Raw genomic sequence first — 20873 nt, 5'->3', positions numbered from 1 at the left:
TGACCTATAGTTGTTAATGTCTGTGTCATTTTGGTCTTTTGTGGATAGTTGTCTCATTGGCAATCATACCACATCTTCTTTTTTATAAATACTGTGGATTCATTATCATTTGTTGGGATTCCATTTTCATGGCTTTTGAGGGTGATGGTGAACCACAATTCAAATGTTCTATAGACATTGGTTAGGTATAACCACAAAATTAAATATCCATGAAAAACACAATTTTGAATCAAGTCACAAAATTTATAGTACCCCCCAAAAAATAAATGAATCCATATCAATTGGTCAAAATGATTAACTAGTTTTTCTTTGCTTTAAAAAACATCATCCAGTGACATAATTTTCATGTGTATTCAAGATTATAGCATACAAAACCTATAATACATATAGTTTTTCATTATTATTTTTTCAGATCATATACAACAAGATATAATATTGGTTTCTCAAAGCTGTGTGCTACTATATAAATTTATAATTTGAATCTTAAAAAAAAAGTGTGCAAATGAAATTTTTGTACTACATTTAAAGTTTTGTCATTATAACCAGATTAATTTTTCCATTTCTGTACCATATATCAAGTTCTACCAGTATCACCTATGTATGTTCATTTCTCTTGTGTTTTTTTTTTTCCATTTTATAAACAAGCAAGGGTAAACAAATTAACATAAGTTGTATCAGTGAAATTTCTGAATATGACTGAATTTTGTGTAAAAAAACTTCAAAATCAAGGTCTTCATAAACTTACCATTAGCATTGATCAATAGAAATAAGGTTGAGGACAGACAACCATTTATAAACAGATATGAAGACATCACAATGACCCTATGGTCCAAATTCATCTGCTAAATCTCTCTAAGTAATTATGAAACTGATCTCTTATCAAAATCTTTAGTCTTTCACCATGAAAATGAGGTGAAAGTCACAAGAACCTTATCATTTATTTCAAAGATAGTGGACCAATAACTATATAGACAAACAATCATGAAAGTTTAAACTTTGAACAAAGAAAATGATTTCAACATTAAATTAAGATGATCTTTTAGTTGAATTATCACAAAATGACATGATCAGGACAACTAAACTGTGATCAAAGAATCATTCAAATCAGGTAATATGAACCAGTAAAACAGTGATCAATGAATCATTCAAATCAGGTCTTATGACCCAGTAAAACAGTGATCAAAGAATCATTTAAATCAGGTCATGTGACCCAGTAAAACAGTGATCAAAGAATCATTCAAATCAGGTCATATGAACCCAGCTAAAAACAGACATATATCCGTTACAATCATTCTTTTACACAAAATATTGTTGGCTTTTCCTAAAGTGTCAGAGAAACTGAAGGTATTCCAGAAACTCCATACTAGTTATGAGGACACAATATGGGCAAATGCACTCATACTGATAGACATGTACACCTTGCAATTATTCTTTCATATATTTAAACAATGGATTCATTTTTTTTCAATGCAGTCATGAAAACCATGAAAATGAGGTCAAGAACAATGAACATGTTCTGCAGTAAGAGTGAGACAATAAACATTTTTGCCAATCATTGACCATAAACAGCTGAAGTGATAACTTATTTTTTGGAGACTGAATGACAAATACTAAGCATACAAACCCATCTATGTCAGATTACAACCATTTACACAACTGTAAATAGTCCTTATAATCATCATGTAGTGGATTTAAAGTTTTTTCCTTCTTTTGGTTTTCAATTAATTATGCATTTTATCCTTATGTTTATTTTTAGCTGTGGCAGCCATGGTGGTAGTCAGTGGGAACACAAAAAATGACATTCTTTATACTTAATAGTGGGTACCATGAGGATTGTTCATGTAAAGCTTAGAGAAATTGTTCCCTTGTTTATTTCTAAAACTTTTTACCGAGAATGTCATAATAGTGTCACAAGATGTAAAACATATGTGATTGAAATGGAAAGATAAAATGAGACGAGAAATAGGAATAACCAATTTATCAAAGTAACAACACTTTAAATGCAGTTCTTCATCTAAATATTTGTCCAAAACTTTTTACACTGAACTTATAGATCACAGCATACTGCAATATCAAAACATCTCCTTGTCTACTATTTGGCAATTTTTTTTTATATCAATTAATTTAAAATAAAGATATAACAATAACTGTATCAAATATTTATTAATGACATTTTTCATATAAAATACTTAATTGTATAAAACACATATATATTACTATGATCCTGAAACATATCTTAAAATTTACAATTGCACAAGACTATGTGAACATGAGTTGTCTCCCATACATTAGCTAAATTAAAAGCAATGCATTTAGTGGCAGACTGATGTTTAAATAAATGGGCTTCACAAAAGAGACAACTGCAAAACATGAGTATAAATGATAGACCTGATTTGATTGCCAAAGAACCATACTTTAATGTGTGTTACAAAAGGCTCAAGATAAAAATGAAAATTAACCTATTTTCTGTTCCAGATTTAATATAAAGCATACCTAGTAACAGTATAAAGCTTAACAAGCTTGTTATATGAATCTTAGGAGTATGAATTGTTTTGCATATTTACAAAAGAAATAAAAGAAAAAAAACTCATAGATTTCAATGGAATTCATGCATTTACAAACTGGCAGGTTTTGATACACTGGCTCATACAAGTTTTGTCTACCCTGATTCATTTGAAAAAAAGTGTCCCTTGATTTATATCAAGGAGCAAGATGGATTGAGTTTTAAATTTTACTTTTGTATGTATGAAAACTCTGCAAGAATGTTTACTTGGAATTTAATATTAGTATGTACCCAGAACAGTAAATTAAGAAATTATTGAGTGCATTATTATTGCGATTTTGTCATTTTAAACTAAAAAGCAATTTTTAATGTTGAAATGTGAGTTTAAATTATTGCAATTAAAACTCTGTCACTTTTTTTCGTAAAAATTTCTGAATTTACAGTACTTAAATCCTTCAACAATACTGTCTAATAATTCCTAAATGGTGGAATTTTTAAACGAGTCTTCATTGATACATAGAGAACCTACTACGAATGGGAAAAGGGTACAATTTCAGATTAAGGATAATAAAAAACCTGAAACTCTAAAATAAAGAAACAAAAATTTAAATGTTAACAAACTGACCATTTGATTTGAGGAAAGTTATCAAAGTTTATTTATTACAATAACGACAGTTAAATTCACTGTTTTTCTTCACATGAAATAACAAATCCATATATGACATTCTAAATGAATATTTAAAAAAAAATCAATACAAACTGTACATCTGACATTAACATGATATAATATTAATAAACAATAATGTAGAATTAATGTGTTGACTTATTTCACCAATCTCTAATTTTCTAATTTTGTTCCCATGCCATTATACTTATATTTTTCCTTATTCCCACAGTTGTAAAATTCTGTCGAATATATTTCTAAAGAGTTAGATTTCACACAGTAAATTCTATAAGGACTATTTTATTAAAGACATGTAGAAACAAGAAGCCGACCATTTCTAACTCAGGATGACGGCAACTTCATAATAGAATAATTAGTTTGGTGTTTTTTTTTCTGTCTTGTTTAGAAAATTTTTCCATATAACATGATTCTTATAAAGACTGGCACTTAATTATTAGCAAACATTCAGTAGAAATAAAAACTAAAATGAAACATGGAAAAGGTCCAAAAATAACTCCCTTCCCTACTCAATAATATTCAATTGATATGAATATAACCTTTTTAAAAAATGCTGCTTTCTGTTTCAAGTAAGGATAAAAGTTAACAGAATGTTAATTGCAAAACATAGATAACATTTTAGCATGGCATTCCTAAATATATAATGTATCCAGATATGATCATATCATAGAAGACTGATACTTTAAAATAGGATTAATATATTCAGCTATATACAATAATTTCTTGTGATTTAAATATCAGATACAGCTATTAAAAAAAATCCCTCAAAAAAACATTTTAACAAATATAAATAAAAACAAAGCTGTAAACAGGACATTTTGATTGGTTAAAAATACAGCATCAATAAAATACAATATCAAATATACACATATTAAATGTAAAACACATGTTTATGTTTGCTGGTACCCTTTGGTTGATAAAACAAAATGACAAATTAATAAACATTTTGTAAAAGATTGTCATGTAACATGAAAAAAAGATTCAATTTATGATAAATATTACTAGGTAATGATTAAATGTTAATATCCTATACATTTCAATGGTCTGTCAAAACAAATATCATATACAAAATCATCTTCTTTTCATGTCTTTTCCATAAAACTCTTGTAATTAGTTTCAAATGCAAAATCGGAGTATCCCTGAATATTGGAGACCATGAACTGGTTCCCTGAATATTGGACACAGTAATTATTATCCAGTGAAGAATCCACGACAGGAACGACAACATTTTGAGCCATAAAATCTGTGATGACATATTCCATGTTTTGGAACTAAAAAGCACCATCTGAATTGGTCTGTGCACCTTGGATCTGAAATATTAAAGAAGAACTGTGAGATAGTGCTAAAAATGATCTACCCCATTAAGAAACAACAGTTCATTCATAGACAATTCCGAAAAGTCTTGTAACTTATCCATGCTGACTTGAAAATTTGAAACTTTTTATTTCACTAAAGGCCTCACATGAGGTGTAATAGTACAATAAATTTAACAACAAATATAATTAATACATGAACAAACAAATAATATACATATAAAGTTGATGTAATTGCAGCTAGAAGTTAAACATTACAAATACGATTATTTGAATACAAATATAACATTTTTGTAAAATGCTGACATCCAAAAAGTTTAATTTGAAAATTAAACACATTTGTTTTCACCTTAAAAAACGTATTAAAGAAAAATGTCGCCTCATGCAAGAAAACAATTGAATGCTAATAGACCAAGAAAGATAACTCATATACATTGGGATGGTCATGGTAAAATTGCAAGCTGAATTTTGGTTAATTTTGATTTAGTGCAAAACAATCCTTTTCTTAAATATGTAGTGTTATTTGTTCATTTTACTATTATGCTCCAATAAAATTATAATCTTAAGTTTCATACAATCTTCATGTCCAAAAATTTCTCAACTTTTTGCAATTTATTCTTTGAGATTAATATATATACCTGGCTTTGGACATTCAGGTTTTACACAGATGTTTTGAGAATCTGGTTTCCTACCCCGATCACATCCTGTAGATAATTCCTGAGTAAGTTCATCTAAACAGTGAACCAGTCTGGTCTGACTGCCCCTTCCACAACTGACAGAACACTGAAATACAACAAACATTTCAGTTAGATAGCTGTAAAGACTTTACAATGAATTTACCAAGCTTGGAAACTAGAAGTATTTGTTTAGTTTTATTGTTGTTTAAAATTAACTTCAGTCAGGTTTTTTTTTTTAATCATTTAAATGACAGTCCTAGATTACTAGAGATTATGCAAAAACAATCTATTTATTTTTTTAAATATGCAGTGTGGCAGTGTTCCTCCATCTTAAAAAGATGCAGTAGGAGAGCATGTTTCTTACTAGAAAATTATTATAATATCAGTGTTCCAGCTAGCATGAAATGGAGGGGCGCCGCGCCCCGCCCCCGAAATTTTGCGCCCCTCTGCCTTTTTTAAGCGCCCCTGCGCCCCGTTGTGCCCTTTTGAAAAAAAGTTTAAAAAACGATCTTTTTTCCTCATATCGTCGCCATTTTGTTGAGGTCTTTATACACACACTTCATTAAGACAACAGATTAAAATTGTTGACACTTGTTACCTGTATATAATCACCTCTTTGATTAGAGTCAATTACTTAATCAGGTGAAATTTACGACCCTGTCTAATCCCTTTGCCCTGAAGCACCAAACATCGAAGTTAAATGAATTGATTATTTTAACACCTGACGATGCAAAATAGAATTTATAAAATAAATGTGAACGGCAGAACGGTGTTCATTTCTATTGCATTTGTTATTTATAAAATAACGTTCATTTAAAAAGAATCATTCCAATAGGTCAACACGCAAAATGCCGACGAAAAAAAGAAAAATTGACCAACTCGGAAATGACAAGAAGAAAATATCAAAGACTTGCCAGTCTATTACATCTTTTTTCAAGAATAATGACCATCAAAAGTAAAAAAATAATTTAATTCTTTACCTTTATGAAAAATCGAGAAGAAGAAAGGTTTTTATCAAATATCGCAATTGTTCTTCTATTGTAAATTCCGCCGATTACGGAGCACTCGAAAGTCCGATTTTTATATCATTATTTTCTTAAATTGAAATCCGTTTTGACTAACTTTAATATTGATATTATTAAATACGCTCAACATGAAGTAAACGGAGATGCTTGTTGAATTGATAATAAACTTACAAAATTGAATCAATTTATTATTGTGGCGATTACGGAGCTCTCGAAAGTCCGATTTTTGTATCAATTTTCTTATTGAAATCACAGGCACTTGTTTCTATCCATTGAAGACCCCTATCAACGTATATTTCCGTAAATATACGTTGATAGGGGGTCTTCCAATGAACAAGTGCCTGTGATTGAAATCCGTTTTGACAAACTTATTGATTTTATTAGATACGCTCAACATGAAATATACGGAGATGCTTGTTGAATTGAACAGACAAAAGTGAAACAATGTATGGTTATACAGAGATAGAAGCTCTGGCAAATACATTTGACATGGACCCTGAAACTCTCTTTATTCAATAACAGGACTTTATAGCTCTTGTGTCATCAGCAGAACTTACAGATCGTTCCTTATCTAGTCTGCTAGAGCTATTTCATTCACCTTGTCATTAGGATAAAAACCTATTATCTATGTACCCTCTTGTTGCAAAACTATTCAGTGTTGCAATATGACATGTACAATGTACAACCACTCAGTACAGCAGAGGTGGAGAAAATATTCTCTCAGGTCAAATTGATAAAGACAAGTCACAGGCAGCTAGGGCAAACTTGAAAACACAGACATTAACAAAAATATTAACTGTAAAATTAAACTGTGATGAAACTAAATTTGAAAAAAATCTTGATCAATGTGTGACAACCTTCTTCAAAAAGAAAAACAGAAGATTTGTCATTGTTGTTTATTTATTTGCATTTGAACTCTTCTTTGAAAAAATCTATAGTTCTGAAAGAGAAATGAATATAGTAATGTCTATTATTGCTATCAGTTTGATTTTAACTTATACATGTTATATGTTCTAAATAAATGATTTGTAAACTTGTATATAATAGCTATTTAACTTAGCTACATGCTTGCTAAAAATATGTCTTTATGTGGTAACATAAAATATTTGATTTTTTTCAGTGAGAACGCGCTTAAGTGCCCTTTTTAAAAACGCGCCCCTCTATTTTCAAATCCTAGCTGGAACACTGAATATTATTACATATGAGAATAGAACCAGTTTACAATCAAGTTCAAACCCTAACAGGTGTACAAACATTGAAATTGTTAGAGGTGGCATGCACCATAATGACCTCATCACGTAAAACTATGTGAAACTATATGCAAAATAGTTAAAAATGTAGCAATTTGACTTCGTTTTTGCACAGAATTGTTTGATTATAATAAAGAAACAAATAAGAGTTTAAGTTTATTTGTTTTAATCACAGTATAGTACGATTGGCAAAAATGACATGCTTAACAAATGATTAGGTAAAATTCAATATACCTGAGATAGAGGTGAGGTGTACCAATATGGCTTAGTTTTGGTACACTCCTGAATGATACATCTATCTGACAGTTGTTGAACAGGTCGAGGTATATTCTGACAATACTCAGGTCTAACTGTCGGGGTTTCTGCACTGTTTTCTATTTGTCGATTACAAATCATTTCTCTTCTTCTTGTTCCATAATCACATGTCGTTGAGCACTACAATATACAAATTTAAATTATTTGTACTTACAAAAGGTCTCGGGATGCAATATAAACTTGTCTTTATTCGATTATACCTTGGAGAACAATATCATAACAACACATCTTTGTTATTGATTGCCTTTGGTCTCTTTATTGCCATTTTCCTTTTATCTCCTTATTTCATAATAATAACACTGGACAGTGACATATTCAAACTTCCAAATCATTAAATACCATCGCAACAAAGTCATAGCTCTTTTTTTTTAAATTAAAAACAAGAATGTGTCCATAGTATACGGATGCCCCACTCCCACTATCATTTTCTATGTTCAGTGGACCGTGAAATTGGGGTCAAAACTTTAATTTGGAATTAAAATTAGAAAGATCATATCATAGGGAACATGTGTACTAAGTTTCAAGTTGATGTAACTTTAACTTCATCAAAAACTACCTTGACCAAAAACTTTAACCTGAACTTTGCACTATCATTTTCTATGTTCAGTGGACCATGAAATTGGGGTCAAAACTGTAATTTGGCATTAAAATTAGAAAGATCATATCATGGGGAACATGTGTATTAAGTTTCAAGTTGATTGGACTTCAGCTTCATCAAAAACTACCTCGACCAAAAACTTTAACCGGACGGACGAACGGAGGCACAGACCAGAAAACATAATGCCCCTCTACTATCGTAGGTGGGGCATAAAAATTGACATCAATAGCATGAATAACTGCAAGGGAATCAAAACTCATCCATTACTATCGATTTTAACTCACTCAAGAGGAAATTTTCATGAACATGTTTTTATAAATTGCTCTCAATACAGTGGAATAATTTGACCTTGTAGGTACTGAATTCTGTAGTTTTAAAGAGATAAAATGTGTTAAGGATAGTTGAGGTAAGCATTTCTCAATTGTCTTTTTTATATTTATTAGTGTAATTATAAATCAACCAAGTGCCATAACTCCTGGACAGCTAAGTAAAAATTTTCCTATTCACCTTTACCCTTCATTGTGCCTTCAGAAGTAGCATATAGTAACTTTGAAAGAACAGTTGCTGTATGAAAACCATATAAAATGTTATCGTAAAATTTAAACAAAACCCACAAACTCCTAAACAGCCTTAATGAAAATAGTTCAAATCAAGAGTCACCTCTATTTGGTCTTCAAAAACAACATATATAGATTTAAAAATATATAAAATCATCCCCCTTCAATGACATACATGTATACATACATTATAGACCATAACTCATGAATAATAAAAGCTAAAATCTGCAAAATTTTAAGTTTATATTCATTTTGAAAAATATTCTTAGAAATGCTAGGTTGCAAAACTAATAACCAGCCAAGGGGAGATAACCCAACTATTTTTCCAAAGACACATTTGTGAGGGTTTTGTCCTTGACTGCCAATTTTTATATTTGTTTTTCAACAATACAGTTCAATAATTTAATTTTGGATGTAACGTGTCTTCTGATTGGCTGACGTTATTTTGTTGTCAGCCCATAGACATAATTTAGTCATGTGACTGTGACGTCATCAACGTTTTTTCATGGTTTTCTATGGTTTAAAATGGAATTTAGAATTAGATTATAAGAAATGACTGTAATATTTTTTCTGTCTATTCGAAATAACATAAAAAATGTGGTGCACACTGTAAATAACCCGCTACGCGCGTTATTCAGTGTGCACCACATGTTTTATGCTATTTCTTCATAGACAGAAACAAGAATGTGTCCAAAGTACACGGATGCCCCACTCACACTAGCCTTTTCCATGTTCCATGGACCGTGAAATTGGATAATTATCTAATTTGGCATTAAAATTAGAAAGATCATATCATAAGCAACAAGTGTACTCAGTTTCAAGTTGATTGGACTTCAGCTTCATCAAAAACTACCTTGACCAAAAACTTTAACCTGAAACTCCCACTTTCATTTTCTATGTTCAGTGGACCGTGAAATTGGGGTCAAAAGTCTAATTTGGCTTAAAAATTAGAAAGATCATCTCATAAGCAACAAGTGTACTAAGTTTCAAGTTGATTGGACTTCAGCTTCATCAAAAACTACCTTGACCAAAAACTTTAACCTGGACGGACGAACGGAACCAGACGGACGGACGGACGAACGGAGCCACAGACCAGAAAACATAATGCCCCTCTACTATCGTAGGTGGGGCATAAAAATATTACAGTCATTCCTTAAATATAAAATGAGGTTAACACCCCTCAACACTTTTATGAAACAAGGTGTTCTATAATTTGAAATAAATGGTGAATGGACACAGCTGATGCCCCTGCTTGCATTTAACACTATAAAGATGATCTGTGTTAGCATTGTGTATGAGTTTAATAACATAATTAGTTGAGGCAAACTTAAGTTACAAAACAGAAACCAATTATTGAGGAACATAATGACAAGGGATACACTTAAAGCTCCCTAGCAATAGGGGCATTAATCAATATCTTTAATATCTTTACTTGTACTTTGGATGGACATGAAAGAATGGTACAGGGCTAGAATATAATGTCTTCCTGAGTATATGTAAACTGGAAAAGTTTATTTAAACATGTATTGTACCATGTTATAATAACATTTGAAGTTATGTTTTTTTCAGAATTTGATAAATACCTGTGTCCAAGAAGAAACACTCCATTGGTAGGTAATCACAGGTGGACAGGTCGGCATCTGACAACGGGTCACCTTGTCCATAGAAGGCTGGTGATCACACATACTGTTTGGTAATAAGACAGATCCACGTGTTGTATGACTGAGACATGTCACCTCTCTGACCTTTCTTCCAGATCCACAAGTTACAGTACACTATAAATGTAGGGTTGAATAAGACTTACATTTGGAACTCCAATGTCAAAACATTAAAACTGTAAACATTAATATGTTATAGCAATACAAGGTACTGTGGATTCTGACATTTTTATATTATCAATTTTCACGAATTGAGGAAAACTTGTATTTTCAAAGACATTTTAATTTATCATGTGAAGTGTTTTGCTAAATTCTGCATACAACATTGAACATTACAGAAAATTTGATCAAACAAATAATACAGAATCCACAGTGATTGTATTTCAGAATTATTTAATTAAGCAATATTATCGATATTTCTTTTGATTTCATGGAGGAAAGTCAATTACTTTAGAATATGATTGATACATGAATGAAGGAGTTGAAATACTTTTATTTTTAATACTTACATAAACAAGAATGTGTCCCCAGTACACGAATGCCTCACTCGCACTATCATTTTCTATATTGAGTAGACCATGAAATTGGGGTAAAAACTCTAATTTGGCATTAAAATCAAAAAAGATTATATCATAGGAAACATGTGTACTAAGTTTGAAGTTGATTGGACTACAACTTCCTCAAAAACTACCTTGACCAAAAACTTTAACCTAAAGCGGGACAGACAGACTGAAACGAACGAACGGAGGAACTAACAACGAACAGACAAACAGACCAGAAAACATAATGACCCTCTACTATCGCATGTGGGGCATAAAATATAATCTCTTTAATTTTCTGTTATATTTTTGGATCACATCTTTCATACTATTGTAAAATATTACCTTTGACCATGCTTTAGCATGCCATGAAGGTGGACACTCTTGAGTGTTGCATGGTATTTTTCTTGCTGGTTTCTTAAGATGGCTACATCTATTACGTCTAACTCGCCTTTCTTTAGTAAGAGATAATTTCTGACTACAGTAGACACGTCTTTTCTGTTTACCACCTCCACAAGTTCTAGTGCACTCTGTCCAAGGACCAGAATACCAACTGTAAAAACAACAATATATTATGTCAAATTAAAATATCAAATTAGTTTTTATTTTCCTAAAGATATTACCTATTCATCTTATTCAATAATTTGGCAATTTCCTTTCCTGTTTGAAATTTTCCAGCAGAATCTTCTTTCCTAGGCCTAGTTAATAACTAGTTATCAAAGGTACCAGGATTATAATTTAGTATGCCAGACGCGCGTTTTGTATTCATAAGACTCATCAGTGACGCTCATATCAAAATTTTTATAAAGCCAAACAAGTACAAAAGTTGAGAGCATTGAGGATCCAAAATTCCAAAAAGTTGTGCCAAATACGGCTAAGGTAATCTATGCCTGGGATAAGAAAATCCTTAACACCAGATAATCCTATTACTGCTCTCTTATAGCCAATGATAAGTGTATGAAAAATCTTGAGAGATTTCCTGTCAAACTTTAAATGGCTTATATCTCGAAAACAAGCACAAGGACCATCATTTTTTCTGCTTTTTCAGTTTCTTTATTTATATGCAATCAATTTATAACAGTCTTTTAAAAAGCTTGTTATTTGGAAACAGAGAAGCCAACATCCTTAACTCCTAAATTTCATGCAGTATAATTAAGTTAAGTTACATATTTTTATTTTTACAAATAACCCAAAATACTGTCACACAGTAATGATAATATAAAACAAAGATTTATTGAACTTCCATTAACTGCAGTAACAAGCTATATATAGGTATATGAATCTCAACAAGTTTTCTTAAAAAAAAACATAACAAAGCTTCTGAGAAATTCTAAAGAATTTAAGCATGTAAGTGATTGAGTGTACCTTGGCTGACAAGGTCTGGTATTACATGATGAGATACCAGTTCTAGGACGAGAGCTCTGATCACATACACGTGGGTTGACTTCTTCTCCATCACCACGGTAACAGTGGGCTGATGATTTCTGTATACCTAAAACATATTTCAATTAAAAGTTCTCATCTTGATGCTTATATCACCTGTGTATATCTCTTGGTCTTAAAAGTGGTATATCATTTGATGCTAATGTCACCTGCGTATATCTCTTGGTCTTAAAAGTGGTATATCATTTGATGGTTGAAAGTCTATTTATTCTAAAGCACATACTGTGGACTCATTATTATACGTTGGATACCAATTGTCGTTGATTTTGTGGGTATTGGTGAAAAACAAATGTAAATGTTCAACGAATGACAAATTTCCTTCAGACTTGTAACCAAGTCAGGAGCCTCTGGCCTTTGTTAGTCTTGTATTATTTTAACTTTTAGTTTCTTGTGTACAATTTGGAGTTTAGTATGGTGTTCATTATCACTGAACCAGTATATATTTGTTTAGGGGCCAGCTGAAGGATGCCTCCGGGTGCGAGAATTTTTTGTTGCATTGAAGACCTGTTGGTGACCTTCTGCTGTTGTCTGCTCTATGGTTGGGTTGTTGTCTCTTTGGCACATTCCCCATTTCCATTCTCAATTTTATTGTAAGCAAACTTCAGCAAAACAATCAAATTAATTATTCACGAACATGTAAGTTTTCCTCAATCCACGAAAATTGATACCCACGATAATAAGCAAATATACAGTAATTAAAGTTAAACCATTGTGGTGACGTCAGCCTATTCATTTACCGTGGATTCTTTTCCTAAATCCGTTGCTGAAATGGACTCACCAGATTATATGCTATTGTTTCCTTTGTGCGCCTAATATCATTAAGTTTGAATTGACTAATTTCCTGATTTCTGTTCACTAATGGAATTATTTTTAAAAACTTACCTTTAATTTTTGTAATTTCTATATGCCTTCACTGGGAATCGAACCCGTCTATAAATTTTGTAACCTTACTATGGACATTAACATATCGACGAAACCTCTGCGCTACCAATCGGTTACGATTTAAAAGTCTATTTTATACATATAAATGAATATATGATATATATCGGTACAACAGACACACATGGCTTGTACCTTTATATATACATAATAGGGAATCGTATAGTATGAGTTGGTAGCCACAAGGTTTCGTAGTTAAAATAAATGAGTTAAAGCTAAGGACTTGTCTGTTTAGGTTCGAATCCCTGAATTCTATTTGTTGTTCCAATAGTCTAGATTTCCAGTTTTTGTTCTTGTTTTGAATGTTATTGTGGATATTTTGTGCAAAAAAGCAATTTTGGTCGTTATTATTGGATAATGGTTGGCTTTTTTTTGAAACAAAACAAAAATGGATTGCATAATATTGGTCCATTTTTGTTTTATAAATTAATTTTATATGATTTCATTTGTTTTACTACATAATTTTACAAATTTTACTTTGCAAATTCCTATGCTAGAAAATCGTGATATTACTTGAATTAGGCTTATTGCTAGAAATTTCTGAAACATACTTATTATATGCACTATATGTTTTTTGTCGGGTTGTTGTCCCTTTGACACATTCTCAATTTCCATTAAGATCAATTCAAATAGAAATAAGTTCGAATAGATCTTATTTTGTAAAACAGATAACATTCAGATGGCTGATGATATGAAGATCTTTAAAGGCAGACGTGTTGTGTTGTTATATATTTGTATTTTTTTAACATTTAACTGTGATTTCTAATTTATTGTAATGGATCGTTTGACACAATAACATGGTTAATTAAACTCACTTACTATACCTTCTAATTAAGAATAGGCGTTAATTTTCAAAAGACATTCCCACAATAGTTTAAGTGATAGATACAATGGATAAGCGTTGATTCATGAAAAACAAACCATTCGCCCTGCGGGCTCATGGTTTCTTTTTCAAGAATCAACGCTTATCCATTGTATCTATATCACGGAATAGTACCACCTCTTTCATTTGATCTCTTTTCTGAAAGTTAGATGTTTTATTATGCAAACTTATCTCCCAAATATAAATAATTTATGCTGGATGGTTTAATATCCAAATCACTGTATCTAAATAGAACACCATACCTCCAGCACACTGCTCACTACAAGTAGATAATTTGACTGTCCATGTAAAGTTATATCTCCTTGGTCTGTCGTCTGTTTTTGGTAATGTATATTGATATGTGACTCCTGGGTTCTTGCCTTGTGTTAGAATCTACAAAATGAGATGGAAACTTTAATTCAATTCTGTAACCTCAAATTTGATGGTCTTAAAAACACGTCATGAATTTTCAAATAAGTAAAAGTCAGTTAATCAGTTTGATTCAGGACTATGTCAAGAAAAAATTTACAAGAGGGGGTTTGACATCATTTTTATACCCATTCACCCATAATTTTTCATTTTATTACAACAGTTGTATTTACACCCAGCCCTGTCACCAACAGAAAATAATAATACGTGGTGTTTAACACTTCCTTACTTTTTTCGTGGAATAGCATTAAAGACTTATGTGAGTGATAAAATGTATTATTTCTTTATTCTTAAATTCAAAACAATTGTAATTTTTCCTCCACCTTCATTCAACATTTACTCATACCTCTAATACTACATCCTCTAACAATGGTCCATCTGATTGAAGAATTTCAGGTTCTATATAACTTCTCTTGTATATAAACTTAGCTCCAGCAATGGAGTATGCTCCATTAGAGTTCAGATGCCAATTCCCATTCAGGTAGTACTTTCCATATATGTCCCTGACAGCTAGATAATTACGTGACAAGGCTTCTTCAGCAATCTGAATAGTTCTAGCTCCTCTAGGTAAGACCATTATAGGAAAATAAGCTAGAAAATAGTTGTTAAAATTTCTTATAGAGTAAAGAACTGGAAACAATCTCAAAGAAAAAGACACACATACTATGCCAGAATTTTTAATGTGCCTGTCTATAAAGTAACAAGCTAGGACAGGAAGAAATTTCAAACTACACAATAACATTATCCTGACTCTTGAGTTCACCAGTCTTTACTCTTAAATTCTACTTGTTTGGTGGAAAAGCAAGCACATACCAATTCGCCTTTTTAGAATCTAAAGCATTAAGGGTAATATTTCCAAAAGTGTACACCAAAACGTTGAGATTGGTTTAGAGCGTGATAACCAATAGAAATTAAACCAATGATGTAACATTATTTTAATTTTGGTGTACGAACAATGAGATTACCCATAGTCCTTTAGATTCTGAAAAGGCGACTTCTAAAGTTATGAACTAATAACTTGTATACAGGTGACGAGCAGAGTATCACAATACCACACATCAACACATATGACTGAAGTTTACTTTTTCTTTTCTTTTGTAACCAATAAAAATATATGTCTTAACTCTTAAAATATAACTTACTGTAGGTTCATTTATCTTCAGGGGTAGCAATTTTCTTAAATCAAGGAAAACTTGCAGTTTCCTGGATATTTGATTTCATGGTTTTGTGAAGTTTTAAGAAATTTGTTATTCGTTGAACATTCAATTTTGTGGTTCACCTGTAATAATGAAATCCATGAAAATTGGTATCACATAAATTATAATAAAACCATAGTAGCCAAATACATGCACCAACTTACTGTTTGTAGGAGGTTGCCTATCAAATCTTCCTGTCACTTTACGACATGTAGAATCATCTCCCATACATACACCACAGACATCCTTTCTAGCTATAGAATCAACCACCAGGTCACAACCAACAGTCTGAAATATAAAGAATTACCAACATTTAACTTTCTACATTTAACCATTGAAAATGAAAAAAAAACCCTTAATAATCAAGAATGACAGGTTCAATCTTTTTATTCATACCCCTACTCATAATTCAACAGGGAGTAGGTGTCTGTTAGAACTGCCAAACAGACACAGGTTTCAAATCATTACTGTCAAGCTGATAAGCAAATATGTTCTGCAGTTCCTGAGACTAAGTGTGACAGAAATATTTGTTGGACGAAAACAACCGTCTTAGGGATTGCAATATAGTCCCTTTCTAGACTGAAGTGGGGGTTTAGTTGTACATTGAAGAGCCAAAGTTACCAAGGATTTTCGATAACAACTTATTTTGTTAGGGGTATGCATGCCATCAACCCCATTGCATTTAAATTTCAAACATGCTAACTTGTTTATCAAAACTTAATGGCAACAATTTTCACATATACAAAGGCAGGGAAATTTGTGGAGACAACTGCTGTTAAAGACTTATGATTACAAATGTTTTGGATAAAAATAAATATGAACTGTGCCTTAAGCATTATTTAAAATTCCTGGATAAATTAGAAAAAAGAAGAATGTGGCAAATTCAGCAATTTTCCTGTGTCTATAGGGACATTAAACAATGTAAGTGACACCATCTTAATTTGATCTGTGTTTGGTGGTTATAAACATTGTGTATAAATGTCATAACAAATGGCTGCGGCAAACTACAATTGGAGTGTGTGAATGGCAAATTTTTCCATCTACAATGGATAAAGGGACATAACCTGAAAACCGTTGAAAGTGATGTCATCCACATTTTAATTTAATCTGTGTTTGATTATAATAAGCATTGTGTACCAGTTTCATAACATTTGGTTAAATTAGAGAAATGGAACTTATGGGCAAACATACTGACGGATGGAAATACAGATGGACAAATGTAAAAACTTAATGCCCATTACATGCAGCAGCTTAAAAATGTATTGTTTTACTTGTGACTAGGGTTAAAAGATTCTTTTTGTCTTCTTAAGATTTATTTGCAGCAAAGTATATTTATTAAAAATAAACTGATGAATAAAAACATCTGAGAATAAAAACAACCTTAATTTTCCTGTACACAGATAATCATTATACCTTACATTTCCCTTGTACACAGATATTATCACTGTAGTCATTACATTTGGTCCCATCTTCTACTTGTTTAGACAAGGCATAGTAGAAGTTAAATCCATCAGCCTGGCAGTACAATTTACACTGGTCATGTTCTACAATGAGAAAACAATTATTGTTCAATGAGTTGTCCCCTTGTTGTTACTGATCAATGAGTTGTTCCCCCTTGTTGTTACTGATCAATGAGGTGTTCCCCCTTGCTGCTACTGATCAATGACTTGTTATTACATATAAATGAATTGTTTACCCTTGCTGCTACTGATCAATGACTTGTTATTACATATAAATGAATTGTTTACCCTTGTTGTTAATGATCAATGAGTTGTTCCCCCTTATTGTTACTGATCAATGAGTTGTTTCCCCTTGCTGCTACTGATCAATGACTTGTTATTACATATCAATGAGTTGTTTACCCTTGTTGTTACTGATCAATGAGTTGTTCCCCCTTGTTATTACATATTAATGAGTTGTTCCCCCTTGTTTATACTGATCAATGAGTTGTTTCCCCTTATTGTTACTGATCAATGAGTTGTTCCCCCATGTTATTACATATCAATGAGTTGTTCTCCCTTGTTGTTACTGATCAATGAGTTGTTTCCCCTTGTTGTTACTGATCAATGAGTTGTTTCCCCTTATTGTTACTGAGCAATGAGTTGTTTCCCCTTATTGTTACTGAGCAATGAGTTGTTTCCCCTTGCTGATACTGATCAATGAATTGTTATTTCATATCAATGAGTTGTTCCCGCTTGTTTATACTGAGCAATGAGTTGTTTCCCTTGTTGATATTGAGCAATGAGTTGTCCTCCTTGTTGAAACTGATCAACAAGTTGTCCCCCTTGTTGAAAATTTAAAAATATTCAAATCTAAATATTGAAGAATAAATGGAAAGAAAATCTCCTGAAGAATCATGAGATATACTTTGATCAGATGAACACAACATAAAATTTCTTTTCTTTTTATAATTTAAAATTTTTCATGTTTGAATCATGTCAGTGTTTAGAGTGTTATAATTACTTGATGAGAGTACACAAGAAACTGATATTCTTACACACTTTATTGCTATTTGGAAATCTGTGCCTGTTGACATGAGAATCTGTGCCGCTTGAACTATTGACAAACATCATACAACAATCACTTTTCTATTGTGACATGAGATATTTCATATTATGACATCAAAATTTTACAGGAAATCTATGTAATGTCCAGTAAAGGCAGACTAATAGCTATACGGTGTATAAAAAGATCATAGAATCAAACTTCTAAAAAATCTGTCTCCAGCAATTAAAAAATTTACTCTCTACTATTTCATATTAACAAAAATATTACCATCATATATTCTTTTATAAGGCATCCATTTATACATAAACCCTCTAAATCTATTCTTATTAAAATGGCCACACTGTTCTTCTCTGAAATCTTTGCTGCCATGTGGACATTCCTATGAAAAAAATTAAATTAAATTGATCACTGCTATTTTAAAGTCATTTTGATGAATTGGTATTCCAGGTCCATAGACAATATTGCATACATCCAAGGACAAGAATAACGACATGTTTTTTTTTATTAACAACCTTGTCTAAACAAGTGGATCTTGCATGGTCAGACAAAAATATGCTAATGTTGTAATAATATAAACCCTGCTTAGTACTTAAATATATTAGTTCAAAAGCCCAACAGTCTGCATGTCATGTCATTTTACTAGGGCACCTTATTCTGACACAGGGCAAACCAGTCTTTGCTCAACTCCTTCATGCCCCCAGCAGAGAAGAAGTATATACCAATTAAATTATCAAATCATTGGATTCATCGACAGTAGACTGAACCCAAGACCTCTTGAACAAGAGTGGGAAAGTTACCACAAGACTTATATAATCAGAAAATTGAACTGGTTGGCTGAAGGTGTTGAAAAATTAAAATAATATCAAATCTAAGTCACAACTGATTCTAATTAGGTGTATTGAGCATCAAAAACTAAAACAAACTGTTCAAACACACAAACAATCTATTTATGATCAGCAATATAAATTTCCAATGTTTTTGTTGTTGCATTTTTTCACTATTTTTGACATTTATTTTCTGATGTTCATGTCTGATTTCATTTATATTACATGTACAAGTATTTCAGAGATTTTTTTTTATTGAATTTCATTTTCTAGAGATTATAAAACTAGAGGCTCTAAAGAGCCTGTGTCGCTCACCTTGGTCTATGTGCATATTAAACAAAGGACACAGATGAATTCATGACAAAATTGTGTTTTGGTGATGGTGATGTGTTAGTAGATCTTACTTTACTAAACATTCTTGCTACTTACAATTTTCTCTATCTAAAATCAACTTGTAAAAATTTACAAAAATTTATCAAATTAATGAAAATTGTTAAAAATTTACTATAAAGGGCAATTACTCCTTATGGGGTCATCCGACCATTTTGGTCATGTTGACTTATTTTTTAGATCTTACTTTGCTGAACATTATTGCTGTTTACAGTTTATCTCTATCTATAATAGTATTCAAGATAATAACTAAAAACAGCAAAATTTCTTTAAAAATTACCAATTCGGGGCAGCAACCCAACAACTGTCAAATTCATCTGAAAATTTCAGGGCAGATAGATATTGACTTGGTAAACAATTTAATCCATGTCAGATTTTTCTTAATGCTTTTGTTTCAGAGATATAAGCTAAAATCTACATTTTACCCCTATGTTCTATTTTTAGCTATGGCGGCCACCTTGATTGGTTAGCTGGGTCATCGCACACATTTTTTAAACAAGATACCCTAATAATGATTGTGGCTAAGTTTAGGTAAATTTGACCCATAAGTTTCAGAGGAGAAGATTTTTGTAAAAGAGCGCGTGATTACAACAATTTATGAAAAATTGGTAAAAAATGACTATAAAGGGCAATAACTCCTTAATTGGTCAACTGACCATTTTGGTCATGCAGACTTATTTGTAGATCTTATTTTGCTGAACATTATTGCTGTTTACAGTTCAACTCTATCTATAAATATATTCAAGATAATAACCAAAAACGGCAAAATTTCTTTCAAAATTACCAAGTCAGAGGCAGCAACCTAACCATCAATTGTCCGATTCATCTGAAAATTTCAGGGCAGATAGATCTTGGCCTAATCAACAATTTTATCCAATGTCCGATTTGTTCTAAATGCTTTGGTTTCAGAGTTATAAGCCAAAATCTACATTTTACCCCTATGTTCTATTTTTAGCCATGGCGGCCATCTTGGTTAGTTGGTCAGGTGACCGGACACATTTTTTAAACTAGATACCCTAGTGATGATTGTGGCAAAGTTTGGTTGAATTTGGCCCAGTAGTTTCAGGGGAGAAGATTTTTGTAAAAGTTTACAGACATCGGACGCTGGACGACGGACGCCAAGTGATGAGAAAAGCTCACTTGGCCTTTTAGACTAGGTGAGATA

General features: G+C 31.7%; 1 protein-coding gene across 2 annotated transcripts in view; it reads right to left on the bottom strand.

The window, feature by feature from the left end:
• Window positions 1–2144: 2144 nt before the first annotated feature.
• LOC143080526 (A disintegrin and metalloproteinase with thrombospondin motifs 16-like) overlaps window positions 2145–20873 on the bottom strand; it is a 67976-nt gene continuing 49247 nt past the window's right edge. For both annotated transcript variants that reach the window (XM_076256401.1, XM_076256402.1), the window contains 11 exons: window positions 18762–18873; window positions 17400–17530; window positions 16151–16274; window positions 15137–15381; window positions 14625–14754; window positions 12483–12609; window positions 11463–11670; window positions 10504–10695; window positions 7685–7885; window positions 5137–5281; window positions 2145–4495 (listed from right to left, as the gene is read on the bottom strand). In XM_076256401.1, the coding sequence (XP_076112516.1) occupies window positions 4377–4495; window positions 5137–5281; window positions 7685–7885; window positions 10504–10695; window positions 11463–11670; window positions 12483–12609; window positions 14625–14754; window positions 15137–15381; window positions 16151–16274; window positions 17400–17530; window positions 18762–18873 (1734 nt within the window). In that variant the 3' untranslated portion in view covers window positions 2145–4376. The remainder of the gene's footprint in view (window positions 4496–5136; window positions 5282–7684; window positions 7886–10503; window positions 10696–11462; window positions 11671–12482; window positions 12610–14624; window positions 14755–15136; window positions 15382–16150; window positions 16275–17399; window positions 17531–18761; window positions 18874–20873) is intronic.

This window comes from Mytilus galloprovincialis, chromosome 6 (genome assembly GCF_965363235.1).
Source record: "Mytilus galloprovincialis chromosome 6, xbMytGall1.hap1.1, whole genome shotgun sequence".
NCBI lineage: Eukaryota > Metazoa > Mollusca > Bivalvia > Mytilida > Mytilidae > Mytilus > Mytilus galloprovincialis.
This window is presented reverse-complemented; position numbering and strand designations above follow the sequence as displayed.